The 19,193-nt window shown below is 45.9% G+C and overlaps 1 protein-coding gene across 9 annotated transcripts in view; it reads left to right on the top strand.

Moving 5' to 3' along the window:
• The window catches only part of LOC135918099 (uncharacterized), a 703,603-nt gene that overhangs the window by 645,616 nt on the left and 38,794 nt on the right, over positions 1–19,193 (top strand). For all 9 annotated transcript variants that reach the window (XM_065451754.2, XM_065451756.2, XM_065451757.2 and 6 more), the window contains 2 exons: positions 2,559–2,687; positions 9,714–9,830. In XM_065451754.2, the coding sequence (XP_065307826.2) occupies positions 2,559–2,687; positions 9,714–9,830 (246 nt within the window). The remainder of the gene's footprint in view (positions 1–2,558; positions 2,688–9,713; positions 9,831–19,193) is intronic.

Raw genomic sequence — 19,193 nt, 5'->3', positions numbered from 1 at the left:
AAAACTGAATGTTGTTGTTATTCGACATATAAACGGGGAACTTTAGTAAGCCACCGTGCATAGTAAAAATTCTCAGAATATTTTTCACTTCTTCGTCAAAGCTATAATCTGGTCACTGCTTTAGAAAAACCAGGTAGTCCTCTGGTTCTTCTGGAACCTCAAGCTACTTGGAAAACTTAATCTTGGACCTTTAAAGAAGCTTACAAGCAAAGCAGAATCCGTGTTTCTGGAAGCTTTCTTTACATGAAAAACACACGAGCCAAACTACCCATTAAGGAGAATAGTATCCGAAAAGACTTGGTGGCAGTTGCATGTCAGACATTTTTTGCAAGGCCACCTAAAAAAAGCTCCCGGTGAATGACTGCTACTGAGTGGGAAGTTCCGAAGAATTTGTGAATGAAGTATGCGGACCCTGTGTAAAACATGTTAACGTCATAAACGGTTTTTTTTGATGTGGAAGATCTGTATTATACACTTGCTCGTGATGGTTTCCTTGCTGCTGTTCGTGAAAAACTCAATGAAACAGGTGAACAAGAATTTCAAAACTCGGGAGGCATAAACATTGGCGCTTTCATCACTCTTTTAGAATCTTATTTTCATTCAACCGCAAATAACTACAACGAAAATTTCTGTATCCAGCACATTGATATTAATATCAGTGCATCTATCGCACCCATTCTTAACAATATATCTTTATCTAGTGTTGACAATTACATTTGCGCCGCTTTAGTTTACTCTCCAGTTACTCGCGTTGATCACTACATGGACAGCTACCTGGTTCTTTAAAGCAGTGACTAGATTATTGTTTTGATGAAGAAGTGAAAGATATGCTGAGAAATCTTAGTATGCACTATGGGGGCTGATGTTCGTCTAAATGTCGAATAATAATAACATTCAGTTTTTCTATATTAATCTTTAATTTGCATCAAATCAACATGTTTGCTAGGCTTATCAACCCAGTTAAAGAAAGGCATTCTTCCCTATGACAGTGCCCATTCTACGCTTGTGAAAAAGGGAATAGCGACCACCTGTATTCAAGCTGCAATGAAAAAGTACTCTGTGCACCAAATGAAAAATAGCCTCCTACAGCAGACATAGTGCCTTAACACAGCCAGCTATCCATCTTCCGTCATCACAGCTGTGTCTGAAACACTCCTGAAAATAGGAAAGCAGGTAAAAGAAAAGAGACCACTTCACGTAACACCATATGTTCACATGTTATCCCATAATGTAAGAAAAGTGGCCAACAGGCACTAAGTCAACCTAGTCTTTTCTGCTCACTGCAAAATTTCAAAGCTGTGCAGTGCAATGAAAAATCGGAAATGCCAGCAATGCACCACAAATCGCGAAACAAAATTCACCAAGTGCATCTCTGACGTCATTTGCAACATACCGTTAAGTTGTGGAAGAGTGTGCGTCGGACAAACTAAGCAGTGTTTGAATGATGGAGGTAGGCAGCATGAAAGCAATGTTAAACACATGTACAGTACCCATTTAGCTGCACATTGCAACAAACACACATGTACTCTGATGTTCAAGTGATGCTAGCTTTCTGAAGCTGGCAAAAAACAAAAACGAAAGAGATATTGTTGAAACATTGCTAAAGCAAAACATAAATGTGTCACTGCAGCGTCACTCAGTCTAAGAATACTTGAGATAAAGTTCCTTGATGAACATCTGTACTTTGAGGCAATACGCATGCCTTTCAACGTTTTGGTTCTTGTTGGAATTTTTGACATGGTATAAAGCTAGTTGTTCCTTCAATAAATTTTTTAGTTGGCAGTTCAGCATTCATCCTGTTGTGTTCATTTTTGCTTCCATCCTCATCTGCTTCACGATGCTTCAAGTTATACTCAAGATGGACCAACTTACCCAAATCAAGTTGTTGCCCTGAAGTCAACTTTGCCGCATGGTTTTTAAAGTTTATGCAGTAAAGCATGCAAATGCCACAAAGGCAGTTTTGGTATAGTGTCCAATTGCGCCGTGCCACCAATTTACAGCCCAATTTTGTGGGGGAAAAAAAAGGTGCGTGTTAGAATTGGGCAAATGCCGTAATCAGGCATTGTAAGCTATGGTTATTGCTCGAAAATGTTCTTAAGACAAGCCAGAAATAGGCATTTTTTACGGGAGACGACGCATTGAATGTATTCATTGTCCCGTAAGCTCCGCAAGAACAGACGCTGCCACTTAAGAGGTCACTAGTGGGGTCACCCTATGGGTTAGGCATGTGTGTGCTGACTGGTAAAGCTCAAATTATCCAGCAATGGCCAACCTTAGGATCTAAAAAACGAAACCTTTAACTCACAGGAATGCATCAGCACCGTCTGGGGACCTTCGGCTGTGATCGAATTAGTTGAAAATTGTAATTCGCTGAAATGCAAATAACAAAAGTCTACTGTAGAAGTTTTGCAGAAAATAATTGCTGGTCGATGCTTTTCTGCAAATATATTTTAATATGAAAAATATTATACCTGTACAAGGAATCATTTTTGAGCAAGAATCACCTGGAACTACAAGATAAATGATTGAGCAGGAGCAACATTTTTGTCTTGTCGCAGGGAGTTACTGTGTCTCCATGGAGCAATGTGGTGGCCTCGTGTGATGCATCAGGCAAGGTGGCAGCCATCTTGCTGCCATACATGTCTTCAAACTTGGATTTTGTCAAGCACCACCCCAAAGTGCGCTTGGTAAGTTGGGTTCTATTATTGGTTTCTGCCTATTACGCAGCAATAAGCAGGGGTTTCTGATAGTGCATGCTTCGAGGTCCTGACAATGTTTTCAAATGAAAAAGGGCCAAACAAGTGCAAATGTGGCCAGATGCTGTCATCCACTAAAGTGGTTGTTAGTGCAATGCTGCTTCATCTGTAGCGCCACTGAGTACTAGCACCACCTACGGCTGCAAGCAGAAGGAGAGTCACGAGAGCAGGGCAGTTTTGGATCATAGAATAAATCAGTTGTTATGTGTTTGCTGTTCAGCTTGCGTCTCAGCTCCTTGTTCTTTCGGGCTACATACATGACAAAATTGGCAATGAGGGTGCATGGAACTACATCATGCCTACCTTCGGTAGGATCGAAGTGTACGAGGGAGAAGGCGACACCTGGCCTGCTTACAAGGAGCGCGTTCAAGAGTTCTTCGAAGCCAACGATGTCGTACCAGCAAAGAAAAACTCAATTTTCTTTTAGCTGCTGCGGACCTCGTACCTATGCACTAGTTCACAACTCTGTGAAGCTGGCAATGCTCCACGATAAAGCACTCAGAGAGATACTGGACATACTTGGCAAGCACTATGCCCCCACTCCACCCATGGAAGTGCAACAATTTTACTTCAATTCACGGGGAGTTTCGAAGGAGAAGTAGTCAGTGACTTTGCTGCAGCCCTGAAGTGTTTGGCTGAACACTGCCGCTATGAAACTGAGCTCGACAACATGCTGAGAGACTGAATAGTATGTGGCATAAACAATGCAGCAATTTGGACACAGCTACTCGAGAGTCCCGACCTCACATTCCAGGATGCAGTGAAAACCGCCATGGCAATGGAAGCCGCTAAAAAGGCTACTGCAAGTAGTTTGCTGGGTTTGCCTACTCACCAGTTATTGTCTGTGGCCACGAGCATGACGTGTTACTGCTGCAGTGACAGGAATCTTTTAGCGCCTCAATGCAGACACAGCAAGCCACAGTGTCACTCCTGCAAGAAAATGGAGCAATTGGCAGTCGTCTGCAACTCGTGGAAGACCGACACATCCGTGAAGGAGAAAACGCTTGTTGTGAGGACTGCCCCGCCATGATCAACACGCACCGTGCAGGCAAACGCTGTTGACGCCGACGTGATATGTGGCACCTGAACAGCGAGCTGACGGTGCAGCCCTTCCTTGTCACTGCATGTGGAAATGTTCGAGCATCGTTTCAAATGGAGTTGGACACAGGGGCAGGCGTCTCTGTAATGCCAGTAGACAAGTTTCAGCATGCCTTTCCAGAAGCGAGTCTAGAACCTTCAAAAATATTTTTGCGCAGATTTAGTGGGGAGCTCGCGCAAGTCAAAGCTAAGGCAAACGTTTGCATCAGATACAAGTGGTGTGAACGGGTCCTTCCGTTGTACCACTTGAGTGGCACTGCTCCAACGTTACTCAGGCACAACTGGCTCCAAGCCTTGGGCGATCGAAGGATTCAAACAAATGAACCAAGTTAGTGACGGCAGTGAGTTGATTCCTCATTTTCCTGAGGGGTTTGCAGAAGGCATTGGCACATTCAAGGGGTTTTCTGCCAAAATTCTTGTGCCTCCAGATGCAGTGCCGAAATTTTGCAAACCACGCCCACTTCCGTTCACACTGGTTGACCTCATAAATCAGGAGATCCTGAGGTTGCACCATGAAAATATTCTCGTTCCCATGAAAACAGCCAAATGGGCAGCACCAGTTGTTCCTGCTCAGGAAAGAAACAGCATTATAATTTGTGGAAATTTCAAGCAAACAGTCAATGCTGTGTCGCTCATGAAAACCTACCCAGTTCCGTATGCTGAAGAGCTGTGGGAAGCTATGTCAGGAGGTCAGAAGTTTACCAACCTTGACCTGCGAGATGCCTAGCAGTAGATATCTTTCAATGCAGAAAGCCATATCATGAAAAGCCAACAAACACTGACACCAAGGACAACATAGGGGAAATTACTTGTGCCTAATAAATGAAATAAAGAAACGATAAATGAATGGAAATTAAAGTGAATGAAAAAACAACTTGCCGCAGGTGGGAACCGAAATGCGAAGGTAGTGGGTTCGGTTCCCACCTGCGGCAAGTTGTTTTTTCATCCACTTTAATTTCCATTAATTTATCGTTTTTTTATTTCATTTATTAGGCACAAGTAATTTCCCCTATGTTGTCCATGGTGTCATTGTTTGTTGGCTTCTTATGATATCACTAATAAAAATCGGGCCCCTCGGTTAATCCCTTTTCTTCTTGTTTAATGCAGAAAGCCAGGAATATCTGACTATCAGCACACGCATGGGCCACATCCAGTACACAAGTCTACATTTTGGTGTTTCTGCTGCACCTGCTACCTTTCAGCAAGAGATGTAAAATTTGCTTCGAGGTGTGCCGGAAACAGCTGTGTACTTTGATTACATTGTTATTACAGGCATTGATGACAAAGACCACTTGGTGAATCTCGCGATTGTCTTGCAGAAACTTCAGGTGGTTAGCCTTACATTGAAGCTGGGAAAGTGCGTTTTCTTTGCTCCCAAAGTGGAATACCTTGGCCACATCATACGCAAGCCTAAAGCCCGAACCCTAGAAGGTGGAGGTCATCATCAATGCACGTACCAGAACAACAGAACGTGAAGCAACTGGAAAACTATCTGGGCCTGCTCAATTTTTACAGACGGTATTTGTCAAACATCTCAACCAGACTGCCTCCCTTGCATCAGCTGCCTCTTGAAGAGGAAAGGTACAGCTAGGTGAAAGAGCAACGGCAAGCATTCATCACAAGTGAAGGGCTCATGCCAAATGATTTGATTTGATTTGATTTTATTGAAATTTAGACAATATACAGTTGTCCGGGTGAAGAGGGCTAAAGGTGACACACATGGTCACCTGACTGCATTTGTTCTAGCCCACTACTGTTCTGAGAAACTTCTCATTCTCAGAACAACAGAAGGCTGAGCTAGTTGGTAAGAATTCATTTTGCAAAAAAGAGGTGAGGCATGCAGACAGGAAACAAGAGTAGAGAAGTGGACAACACAAACGCCGACTATCAACTGAAGGGAGCACTGAGGCGAAAAAAACAGAAAGAAGACACAAAACTCATCTGCGCAAGCTCAGGAATGGTAACACCACGTGTCAGTCAGGTACACGTGCCGGTCTACGTGAGAGATAACTTTTAAGGCACTTAATCTCTTTCTTATGTAAAGTAATCGAAGGCTGACTCACACGCGCACTTCCACCATTATAGATATGCCATGCCTCTACCATAAGACGCGTATCTTCATTCTTATGCCTGAACAATATCGCGCATTCATCTAACTCTGGCGTGCAGTTACAATCTTGGCAATGTAGCGAAAGATTAGAAGGCGATCCACAGGTAACAACCCTTCATGTTCATAAAAACATAAAAGGTCGTTAACATAAAGGTCATAGGACCTATAGTCAGATTGACAGAAGTCTTGCTTTGGTTTTTGGTGTCCACAAATTTCATCAGTACCTGTGGGGAAGGTTGTTCACTGCTGCAACAGACCACCAGCCATTACCTCGGACGTTTTGGTTCAGATCGAGGTGTGCCAAGCCAGGCATCACCGAGAGCCCTCAAGTGGGTGCTCACACTATCATGCTATCAGTTCAAACTTGTTTACATGCCATGTTTACATGCCATGCCATGTCAACTTGTTTGCATGCTGGGCCATGCTGATGGACTCAGCCAGCTACCTCTCTGTGGAACTGAGGTTCATGACTCTACACCTGCCAATGTATTCATGTTAGAACAAGCATACTTTCACGTCCTGTCATCTGCAGTTGTTAGATGGGCTACGGCCATGGATCCCATGCTGGCACAAGTGGCTGAGGCCGTCCTGACCGAGAGTGCTTTTCCAGAAGCTGGAGACAGAGTCCTTACACTACGAGGACCAATGAACTTAGTCTGCATGAAGGATGCCTCTTGTGGGGAGCCCGGGTTCTCATTCCCAAGTCCCTGCAATCTCAAGTACTTAAACTTTTGCACACTGGCCACCTTGGAATTGAGAAATCAAAGATGATTGCTAGGTCCCATTTGTGGTGATCTGGAATCGACAATGACATGAGGAACCAGGTGCAAAGCTGTCCTGTTTGCCAAGTGCACCAGAAGTCTGCCCGTAGGATGCCAGTTACACCTTGGCCATTTCCTGACAAGCCCTGGTCCAAGATCTATGTTGATTTTGGAGGTCCATTCATGGGACACTACTTCCTCACGATAATGGATGCTTTATTCAAGTGGTTAGACATTCACTCGGTTTCGTCACCATCTGCAGTAGCCACGATCTCTGTGTTCAGGACTGTCTTTTCTCAACATGGTCTGCCAGACATTGTTTCCAGCAACAAGCTATCATTCACCAGCAGACAGTACACTGACTTCCTGAACAGGAATGGCATCCGTCACATGCTGGTGCCTCCATATCATCTTGCTTCCAACGAGGCTTCAGAATGGGTAGTACAGACTTTCAAAGATAAATAAGAAAAGCACAGTGGGTGAATTCAGGACACAAGTGGGAAGGGTGCTGTTCCACTACCACTCAAAGCTTCATGAAGTAACAGGCCATGCGCCACGCGAGTTGCTCATGGGAAGAAGATTCGAGACACCCTTGGATGTTATGTGCCCAAGTCTTCAATCATCTGTTCAGTTGAAGCAGATTAAGCAAAAGCTGCATGCGGATAAGAGTTGCCGCCTTGCCCAAATAATGGACCCAGGTACCCCAGTGTTCACCAGGAACTTCTGACCAGGTCCGCCATGGACACCTGCTTCTGTTAGGGGTCCTACAAGCTGCGCCTCATCTGAGGTTGTATTACAGGACGGAACTGTGTGGCACATTCGCCCAAACTTCCTACAACCACCACCACCTGCAAACACTGTGCCTCTATGTCAGCCAGATGAGCATGATACAACAGAGCCTGTGGCTGCAGAGCCTGCAGGAGCTGCTGCTGAGCAAGAACAGCCACAAAGTCAGCTCGATAATAGAACTGGGCCACCAGCAGCAGTCTTCCCATCGGCAGAAAGCCCTGTAATGCTGTGGAAGAGTGCCCGGGCAAGACACTCTGTGATCCAGTATTCTTCATGGCAAGAACTAAAGGGGGAGGAGAGATACAATAGTTAGTGCAGTGCTGCACCAGTTGTAGCACGACCGGCTTCATGTGCTACCTACGGCTATGAGCAGGACTAGGGCAGTCTTGTGTCATGGAATAAACCAGTTATGTGTTCACTGTTGAGCTTGGGTCTCAGCTCCATTTTTGGGCTACATACATGATAGTTGTAAAATGCAAAACTGTTGTAACTTGTTTCACTGAGCTTCTTCGGTTTGTTGTCCTGGACTGTCCAAAACTATCCATATATACTGTCCAAGCTCATTGGCTGAAAGCACCTCCTCAGGCCGTCTGGGACTGTCAGAGACAGATAGTGGAAGAAGCAGGAACACACTAATTCTAAGGCGAGAAAGAGGGGGGTTCTGCTCCAGGGCTGCTGCTTATGGCACGACCACTGTATCTTAAACGCAATCTGCGATGTGAACAAAGTGGTAGCCTGCGTGGGCGCCGTATCTTCAAAGCGATATGCGATGTCGCGGTCCAGGGCTGCTGCTTACAGCGCAGCCACTGTAAGCAGCAGCCCTGGAGCAGAACCCTGCTCTTTCTCGCCTCCAACCCGCCTCCTTCCCCCCTGTGCAACGCATGCAAAAGAAGACGGTGTGTTTCCACCCCACCTTCCTCCCTCGCGCGCTATATTGAGCCATGATTGTCAGCTAACCCTGCCAGTCGGTTGTCAGCCCTTGTCGACACGGCAAAAGTACATTTTATACGCCCGATATTGAAAAAAAAAAATTGCTGCTAATTTCATCTGCTGTAGATGTAGTCCACTGTAGCATGGTCCAATAAAAGCTAACTTTGTTGCATTAATAAAATAGGTAGAACAAACTAAGGCTGATGAAATATGGTACGTTGTAAGAAGTGTAGGCTGTACCCATAGTAGCTACAAGACAATGGAGATGAAAATAATTTGATTGTTATGAACAGTAACACCTGAATTTCTTTAGTTCATGCTGGTAGTTAGCGAAGAAAGAATGATCTTGTAGAAATTCAGTGAGATACAAGTATACAGTTTAATACTGCAATAATGAAATCGGTGGGGAAAGCAAATTCACTTTTGCAAGAATTTCGTTGTTGCCAAATGAGACGACATAGACAGGGAATGCACCGAAAAGTGAAAGTTTACTGTCAACATTTTGTTGGCCTGTTTTGGCAAGTCTTGTTCGAGGCTATTTGCACCATTTTTCCAACAGCACAAAGTGTGCCTCATTCTTCGGTCAGTGATGGTGGCATTGGCACAGAGCGACATTCTCTATCACTTTTGCAAGGGTTGGCAACTCAGCACTGGTCTTGTTGGCATCTTCGAGCAACAGCGTTTCTGCAGTGGTAAGTTTGCCGTTTGGCATGGCGCCAGAAACGCTGCTGGCCGTGTGTGTGGAACACTGTTGCCTGTAGATGCATCCAGTGCCAATGTCGATTGTGGTTGCTTGCATTCCCCCTTCACGTCCACTAACATACATATGTGCCTTCCCTTAGAGCAATGAGTTCATCTGCTCTTGTTCATGCTTACCTTTGCTCACACTCGTGCCTGAGTGCGGAGACAGTGTTAGTGCCTACCAATGTAGCATCCACTTCTGTGTATTTTCCAGGCAATTGTGAAAGTATATTGTATATATTGTTCTTGTACTGTGTGAGGTTGACTGTGTTGGATGGAGGCTCCATCTTTTGCATCGTTGTTGATATGGCGATTACCATACTGTTTGCCAATATTTTTTTGATATCACCATGCCATTCTATGTCTTCCTGATAATAAAGCCATAACTGAAGGAGGACCTTGGCACTAATGACAGTATAATTTCAGTGAGCTACAATAGGAGGCATAAGAAGATTCCTCCCTGTCCTCAGTCAAGTCCTTGCCTGCTCCTCACCCCTGGCTGTTATGCTTGACATGGTTTTGTTGCAGCCGCTGTTCCGGGCCCTGTTGGTGCCACAGGGGGAGCACAGGGGCTGCCCCACCCAGCACGGTGGCCACGCTCTGGCCCAACAGCAGTATGGCATTTCTTTTGAGGATGTACCCCTGGTGAGTAGTCACTGTTCTAGGTGCACCTCTCGTGGTATGTGCAATTTACCATTGAGAGGTACTTCCATCAGGCCGAATTGTGGTGCTGTGTCAGCTGCATGAAATATTTCATTTATTCGTACCAGTTCCCAGTGAGGAAAATATAGCGCCACAAAAAGATGATGCACACAGGAAGGGCAGACAGTCAAGCTCAGCTACTCATAGCTGTTTAATAGCAGGACTGTTTCACATATATATCACCTTGTCATGCATGCACACAATAGAAATATAAACACATCACAAGAAGAACAAGTGCAAGTCAAAGACATTTGCACAAGATGTCCAACTCGGTTAAGAAGTGCGATTGACAGCTCACTTACTTATACAATGACCTCTGTTCTTTTTGATAAAAGAAAGCTTCCAATGCAACTCTAGAAGAAGCGTTGCCACTCCTGCCCAGGATGGTAGTCTCCAAAAAACGAGCCTTGCAACCACACACAGTAACGTGGGCCTTTTCCTCTTGCTTAATTTTTTAGAATACTTCTATGGCGAGCCATCGGTGTTTCATCGACAATAGTGAAGTGACGCCTAAGCACGCAGCCCGCACACCACACGCTCGAGTCAGCACTTGAACAAGAAACAAGCGACTGCATTGCATGATTTCATCTTTGTTCAACCGACAAGTAATAAAGAATGTGGGAGATCATAAACCACACGTCTTCCTACAAGTGGTGACCATAGACGCCAGACAGCAACAGGTCACCTGCTCATGCACCCGTGTTCGCAAGGCCATTCTCATTTCCTTGGCTACGCTGGAAACCTCTCGTCACAGCAGACTATGGACAATGCACCCCCTGACAACACCTTAATGAATGCCATGGCAACTGACCCTGTCGTCACCAACATCAAGCTACCCAAACTCTTGCAAACCAGCTCAGAACTCTGGTTTCTGAGCATCGAGCCACTTTTTTGATGGCACCCCATGACGTCACAAGCCGCGAAGTTCGACCACATCATCGGTGCATTACCACCTCCCGTCGCCGGCACCATCAGAAATATTCTCCGCTCCCCGCCTCCTCAAAGCCCATATGATGTTCTGAAGAATGAACTCGTACACCGGACATCCGAGTCCGAACAGCGTAGATTGCAGCTACTGGTCACAGAAGAGGAGCTTGGTGACGGAAAACCCTCGGAGCTTCTGCATCGCATGCAGCACCTCATCAGAGACCGCTCTGCTGCACTGGATGCCTCCATCTTGTTCGAGCTGTTCCTGCAGCTACTACCTCAGCAGGTACGGATGATCTTGAGCACATCGTCATCCGAATCCCTTGACTCACTCGCACAGATGGCTGATAAGATCACAGATGTCATCATCATCATCAGCCTCGTTACGCCCACTGCAGGGCAAAGGCCTCTCCCATACTTCTCCATCTACCCCGGTCATATGCTAATTGTAGCCATGTCATCCCTGCCAACTTCTTAATCTCATCCGCCCACCTAACTTTCTGCTGCCCCCTGCTACGCTTCCCTTCCCTTGGAATCCAGTCCATAACCCTTAATGACCATCGGTTATCTTCCCTCCTCTTTACATATCCCGCCCATGCCCATTTCTTTTTCTTGATTTCAACTAAGATGTCCTTAACTCGCATTTGTTCCCCCACCAAATCTGCTCTTTTCTTATCCCTTAATGTTACACCTATCATTCTTCTTTCCATCATTGTTGCATCGTCCTCAACTTAAATAGAACCCTTTTCGTAAGTCTCCAGGTTTCTGCCCCGTAGGTGAGTACTGATAAAAAACAGCTGTTATATACTTTTCTCTTGAAAGATAATGGCAACCTGCTGTTCATGATCTCAGAATGCCTGCCAAACGCACCCTAGCCCATTCTTATTCTTCTGATTATTTCCGTCTCATGATCCGGATCCGCAAGGCAGTGTCATCAGCGAATCGCAAGTTATTAAGGTATTCTCCATTAACTCTTATCCCAAATTCTTCCCAATCCAGGTCTCTGAATACCTGCTGTAAGCGCGCTGTGAGTAGCATTGGAGAGATTGTATCTCCCTGTCTGACGCCTTTCTTTAATGGGATTTTGTTGCTTTCTTTATGGAGGACTATGGTGGCTGTGGAGCCGCTATAGATATCTTTCAGTATTTTTACATACAGCTTGTCTACACCCTGATTCCGTAATGCCTCCATGACTGCTGAGGTTTCGACTGAATCAAACGCTTTCTCGTAATCAATGAAAGCTATTATATAAGGGTTGGTTATATTCTGCACATTTCTCTATCACCTGATTGATAGTGCGAATATTGTGCCCATATGAACTTGCTCAAACCCAACCATCAACGTAGCATGTCACGCGACTTTCGCCACCCCAACGGTCACATCAGTTCATTAAGTACCCACCGCGGCATGTGCTGGTGCCACCACCGGTACCGAGCCTATGTTAATCAGTGCCGCCAACCATGTACATTTGTGGAAAACGCACCGGCCTCGCACTGAAGGCAGTGAGTGCTTTCGGCCCAACAACCACCTGCCTATTTCACATCACTGACCGTGTCAATAAGGTGCGTTATCTCATCGACACTGGTGCGGAAGTGTGGTTTACCATCTCCCACATTCTTTATTACTCGTTGGTTGAACACAGACAAAATCACTGGACGCAGCTGGACTACTCGTTTCTTGTTCGAGCGCTAGCTCGAGTGCGTGGCGCGCTGAGCTGCATGCTTAGACGCTACATCATTATCATCGATTAAATGCCGATGGCTCGCCATATTCCTCTCGAAATGGGGATGGCATAAACCACACGTCTAAAACACCTAATAAATGGTTTCTCGTGTATAGTACGGCAACCTTGTCTGCATTCACAAATTCAAGGACAAAGCTTAAAAATCTTATTGGGGGCAGAAAAATCTAGAGGCACACCATGATGAATAGCAACCTATTTAGGGTTGTGTGACACTTTGAGCACCTACTGTATAACCTCCAGCCTTTTCAATGTGTTAGCATTGTTTAGGTACTTCACTTACTTTCCGGAAGCTATCTGTCTTTGTATGTTTGTATTTAACTGTTTTCCGACGTACCTGAGTCACTTGGTAGTCTGTGGTTGAATAGGTGGTGCCTTGGGCTGCTGTGCTGAGAAAATGGTTCAAAACCAACCATCAGAACAACTTGGGTCACTGAGTATGTGTGCAATGTGTACGTACGTGCCGCTCTTCAACGAACCTCTTTCGCGTCGACACAGGTTTCGGGTAGGTACCTATGTCGGTACTTAGGCACCTGGGCACGCTGTTCAAAGAAACTCTTAGATGCTTACTTGGAAGATTGGATATGTGCAACTCAGTCAGTGCCGGTCTTCAATAAACCTTGTTGAGGCTAGCTTGGGTCACTGGGTGGGTATGTGCCAGTAGGTGTGTGCCACTCTTGAATAAACGTCTTACGCCAACTTGGGTAACTAAATATGTGTCACTAGGAATGTGTCATCTGTACAATGACAAAAAAAAATCTCTTAAATTTCTCCGATGCTGAACAGAATCGAACCCGTCACTCTCGAAGGCTCCTCAAGGACAGCAAGCTGACGCATTACCAGGCTGCGTCACAAATGCACTTACGTGCCACTTTTCAATGAACGCCTTCTACGCCAACACTTCTGAGAGCTGTGCCATGAATGCACTGGGGCTTGGGTCACTGAGTATGAGCCACTGAGTGTGCTGCAGGCGAGAAAAGAATTCTCAACACTTGCAGTCACCGGCGCGCCACAGTTCTCGTCTCGGAGGCCACGCATGGACTTCCCGGCAGTTCCGCTAGAGGGAGCAGAGAGAGTCCCAAAGAGAATTGGAAGAGGAGAGCCCAGTTGCTACCTGACTAGTTCCTCAGCATTCCCATGCACCAGCGCACCATGCATTTCAGAGGCCATGCACAGGCTTCGCAGTGACCGCACTAGATGGCACGACGCTCTTAGGGAAGCGTGAAAGACGAGTTCAACTGCAGTATACACCTCATACATAACTCGTTACATTGGTGGCAATATGTTGTGTCGCAATGTTGATTCAGTGCTGGCGCATTTCCGTTGACAGTTGTCATTATATGGCTTCTGCCGTGTTCTTTATAAAAAAGAACAGAGATTGTTGTGTAAGTAAGCCGTCATTCGCACTTCTTAACTCAGAGTTTGACTTCTTGTGCAACCATCCTTGCCTTGCATGTGTTCTTGTGATGTGTCTGCATACTTATTGTGCACGTGTGTGACAAGGTGATATAAATGTGATAGCCTCCAGCTGTTAAACAGTTATCAGCCGCACTTCTCCTCCCTTCCTGTGTGCTTTTTGGTGCGCTAATTTTTTCTCATCAGTGATGCAAGACCAACTAACCCTACAGATAATTATTCTCTTCATGCCCGGATGTGGGGAAGGACCATGCTTTCTCATTACTCAATATAAAATTAGCAATATTTCTCCTCAAGAAAGAAATCCTGTTTAAAACATTGTTGTAAACAGTGAACGACAATACAGTAGTTCCTCATTATAACAAAGTCTGCAGGACAGCGAAAAATTCGTTATAAGTGGTTATTCGATATAAGCAACCACTTGAGAAAAGCTAAAGCAGACGAGCTTTAATTGCAGCACAACTGCGAGGAAGTCAAAATACGATGTACAGTAGAACCCCGCTGTTACATTCCTCACTGCTGCATTTTCCCGGCTGCTACGTCGTTTTCATCCGGTCCCGGCATAGCTTCCATAGGATCCAATGTATAAGGAACACTGCTGTTACGTAGTAGCTGTGAAAACGTTCCCGCATGATACGTCGCAACTTAGCACCCCGAACCCACCTGGGGTAAAGTAGGCAACGCGCTCCAACCGCCATTTTGACTTTTGACGAGTTTTGGCCAGGCTTGGCCGGGCTTGGCTATAGAACTGGCTGCAAGAAGCCGCACACTGAGTGGCCATTCGTGAAAAATGCTCTCACTATCATCACTGTGATTACGGTCACCGCATGGTTTTTGGATGGGTCGACTCACGGAGGAAGGAAACTCGGGAGAGGCCCTGACGTCACTGTTTGTGAAGCTAAAGTGTAGCCAGAAGTTGGTGTTGCTCATGGCGTTGCTCCGCCTATCAGGCCAGCTCTCCTCTCTTGTTTACATTTCTCGCGAAACCGCGCCGCGCGCTACCGGGCTGCTCAGACGCGCGCGCCCCGCAGCAATACTAAACAATTGTTAGCACGCTAGCATGATTACGCCAAAGAGGGCAAAATTTCCCGCGGATATTCCTTTGTCCATTGCCGTGGCGCGGTGACGACGAAGAGCACGAGCCGCATGATGCCGGGGAGTTGACAAATCCTAGCTTTGGAGAAGCCGTCGTGGCTCTGGACCTCCTCCGCAGGTACGTTGCACCTCACAGCGACGCTGACAGCAATGCGGCCTTCCAGGCTATTGTGAAACGTGCGGTGATTTCTAGCGAGCGAAAGAAACGGCAAGCCACCATTCTAGCCTTTTTTAAGTCCTAAGCGCACTCTGTGGAAATACATTGTCTATAGTTGAAGCTGCACTTTTTTCATTCGTTTTTGTCGTTTTCCTCACTGTTGCGTTTTCCCGGCTGTTACGTTTTTTTTCCCTGGTCCGGCGAAAAACGTATGAACAGGGTTCCACTGTGCTCAATGAAGCAAAACACTATACAGGTGCCAAAAAAGCAGCGAGCTTTGGGATATTAGAGGTTGGATTGCGCAACATTTTGACGAGACACACAGAAGAGAAACGCGTACCACAGAGCGCTTTTTCTCTTCTGTGTGCCTCGTCAAAATGTTACGCAATCCAACCTCTAATATGCAATGCCAACACGCCCAGTCGTCTACCTTAGAAAGTGAGCTTTGGCTGTTTCAAGTTCCTACCAAGTGCGAGCAACCCTTGCTCTAATTAGACCAAGCATTGCACGAGGCCATGGTCACCGCCCATGCATTCAACCTTCTTTCGCAGCAGGCGTAGGTACTCCCGCATCTGCACCATAGTTGGCACTTCGTAGGTGGCTCTTTGTCTGCCAGAGGGTCAATTAGTATCTCCGCATTTGTCACTAGGGCGACCACAGGAGCAGCAGCATCAGCCAATGCGAATGCCTCGAAGTCGCCTTTTAGCTCTTGGCCAGCAATTTTATGGACAGCCTCGTACAGATCCAACAATCGTACAGATCCAACAATCGACTTCGAGGCCATTGCGTGTCTTCTTGAACCGCTCAAGCCAACCATTGCCACACTTGAAATCTTTATGGCCCATTTTGGAGGACAAGAGCTCCAGCTTTTGCAGTAAGTGTAGGTTCACGTATGGGGAGACTTGCGCTCCTGGTGTTCTTCAGCCACTGTAGAAGTGCACCTTCCACTTTGGGGTATTTCGAATCGCAATTTCTCTTCCTCTTCAAGAAGCCATTTCGTGGTGCATTTCCCAGACTTTGCTTGCACCGGCACGCCATGCATTTCGCAGGCCGTGCACAGGCTTTGTGGTGGCGGCGCTAGATGGCAGCAAAAGAGGAATTCCGCTGCAGTACACGCCTCATACATAACTTGTTTTGTCATCATCAGCAGCAGCAGCCTATTTTATGTCCGCTGCAGGATGAAGGCCTCTCCCTGCGATCTCCAATTACCCCTCACCTGTGCCAACCGATTCCAACTAGCAACAGCGAATTTCCTAATTTCATAGCACCACCTAGTCTTCTGCCATCCTCTACTGCGCTTCCCTTCTCTTGGTACCCATTCTGTCACGCTAAAGGTCCAACAGTTATCTAATCTGCGCATTACATGACCTGCCCATGCCATTTTTTTCTCTTAATGTGTGATGGGTTAGGATCGTCACGTTGCAAAGCGTGTGACGCAAGGAAAATAGAGGAGACGGTGCATGATTAGAAACACACGACAATTATATTAGACGGCACATAAACATGAATATCTTCAACTAGACCCACACATACAAGGTTGCTCGTAAACAAGAAAAAATGTAGTCTCACGAGGTTGCGGTTGAAGTCCAGAGTGTGGTGAGATGTAGAGTCCTTGAGGTGGAACACTTGCTCGTAGAGTGATGACCGGCGTGGAAGAGCAGAAGCAGCAGCACAGGGCCAGAAAAGGTGGACGCGTCCCACAGCTCCGTAGATGGGAACAGTCCACTCAGAAGTCTCAAGCAAGAAGACTGCCCAAGGCTCCGGTTTCGATGATGGACGCCCGGTAACCCGAACCTCGCGCGTAGGAGCAGGTTCCGAGATGTCAGCAGGCCGACCTGAGGCCCCTTGCAAGGCGACGACCCGAGGTGCTCCTCGTCCAAAGGGCGCTCCTTGTACCAGAACCTTGTTTCCAACAGCTAAATGACGTGGTCTGGCCTTCCGGTCGTAGTGTTTCTTCTGTACAAGTTTTGCTTTTTGAAGCTCCTCCTTGGCTAAACGACAAGTGTCTTCAAGATGCTTCCGTAGCTCAACTACATACCCATATGAGGTTTTTGTGTCATTATCAAGATGATCACCTATCCATAATTCTTTCAATATAGCCATGAAACTCTCTGACATAACAACCATACAACAAGTCAAAGGGTGCAAAACCCAGACTTGACTGAGGAACATTGCGATAAGCAAAGAGCAATGGTTCTCTCGGGCTCTTTTGACACATTCGTCTTATCATTTGTTTAAGGGTGCCATTGAACCTCACCACAAGGCCATTTGCCATCGGATGATATGGAGTTGTTGGCAACTGCGTAAAAGAGAGAAGCCGGCTTAGCTCCTTCATCAGGCGTGACGAGAATGATGTGCCTCTGTCACTGATTATCTCCTGTGGGACTCCTACACGAGAGAACATCTCTAGAAGTGCCTCAACTATTTTGTCCGTTTCAATGCTAGGCAGTGCCACAGCATCAGGATACTGCGTTGCCTTATCGACCATTGTAAGAACGTACATATTCCCATTCTCTGACATGGGAGATAATGGTCCCGCAATGTCAATGGCAACTCTCTTAAATGGGAGTATCAATGACTGGAGCGTTACCCAATGGTACTCGACCTATTAAATGTTTGGGAAAAGTCCTCTGGCACGTATCGCACAATTTAACAAACCGCGTAATGTCTGATTGGACTCCAGGCCAGTAGAACTCTTCGAACACACGGTCTGTGGTTTGCTTTATTCCCTGATGTCCTGCAAGGATCCCTTCGTGAGCCATTGTCATCACAAAATGACGAAGGCTTCTGGGCACGACAAGCTGTTCCCTTTGTTTCTTTGACCGCAGTGTGTATTTTCGGTAAAGAATTCCCTCCTTTACAAAGAATTGGACGTCGACGAACATAGTCTTCACCTCTTTGTCCACTGCTTCAAAGCATTTATGTAGACTGCTGTCCTCCCTTTGTGTGGTTCTCAAGTCAATTGGGCTGATGTCTAGGGGGTTAATAGCTGGTACTGGTAACGAATGCAAACCTGATCTTGTCTGTCTCGTTGTCGCTGCCACTTCCGATTTGTCCCTGGTTTCTCTAGCAGCCGATGATGAAGTGTCAGCAGAGATGGATTCATTGATAGAACAGTTTTCACCTTCTGCCCTAAATGATTCATCCGCAGCGATCAATGTATACAGATGTCTTTTTCATTCATTGTCAAGATTGGAGGCATTCCGTACACCTTTCACATTTCCCACGACAATATCATATTAAGGATTGTCCACGCACAAGACCCGAGTCTTGCCTGTGAAGAACGGTGACGCGATCTCCACATTTGCTTCAGGTAGCTTCAACAATCTTCTATCCAGAAGACAGACCGAGGAAATTTTTCCTGTCAGCTTACTGTCTGGTACGAGGGACCTTTTGACAATAATAAAGTCGCATCCTGCATCTCGCAAGACAGTAGCGGGATGTCCTTCAAGCACACTTTCGGTAGTAGGCATGACCATCATGAGTGAACCCTTCGCTGCCCAGTTAAAGAAAGTTAACACTGCATGGGAAGGTCCCCGAATTCGGACCGCTGGAGGGCACCTAATAATGACGACTGGAATAGGACTAATTGTGTAGTTATGTAGAATGAAAAAAAGTAATCTGGGTATCTCCAAGCGACGCAAACAACATCGCCTTGGTTCTATCCAGCTGCGTGGCATTTGCATATTTTTAAGGTTTTGCTAAAGTTATGTGGGACACCCTGTACACACACACATGCACATACATACATACATACATGCATACATACATACATACATACATACATACATACATACATACATACATACATACATACATACATAATATATGCATACATACACAGTGGAATCTCATTGATACAATGTTCACAGTAACCAGAAAATAAAATGTATATTTCAAAAATCTCATTATCTGAAACAAGCTCCATGAAGTATGAAAATAGGCATACTCAGCGAAACAATACTGCTCT

The sequence above is a fragment of the Dermacentor albipictus genome, chromosome 3 (assembly GCF_038994185.2).
Source record: "Dermacentor albipictus isolate Rhodes 1998 colony chromosome 3, USDA_Dalb.pri_finalv2, whole genome shotgun sequence".
Taxonomy (NCBI): Eukaryota; Metazoa; Arthropoda; class Arachnida; order Ixodida; family Ixodidae; genus Dermacentor; species Dermacentor albipictus.
The sequence above is the reverse complement of the archived record's forward strand: the minus strand, read 5'-3'. Positions and strand labels throughout refer to the sequence as shown.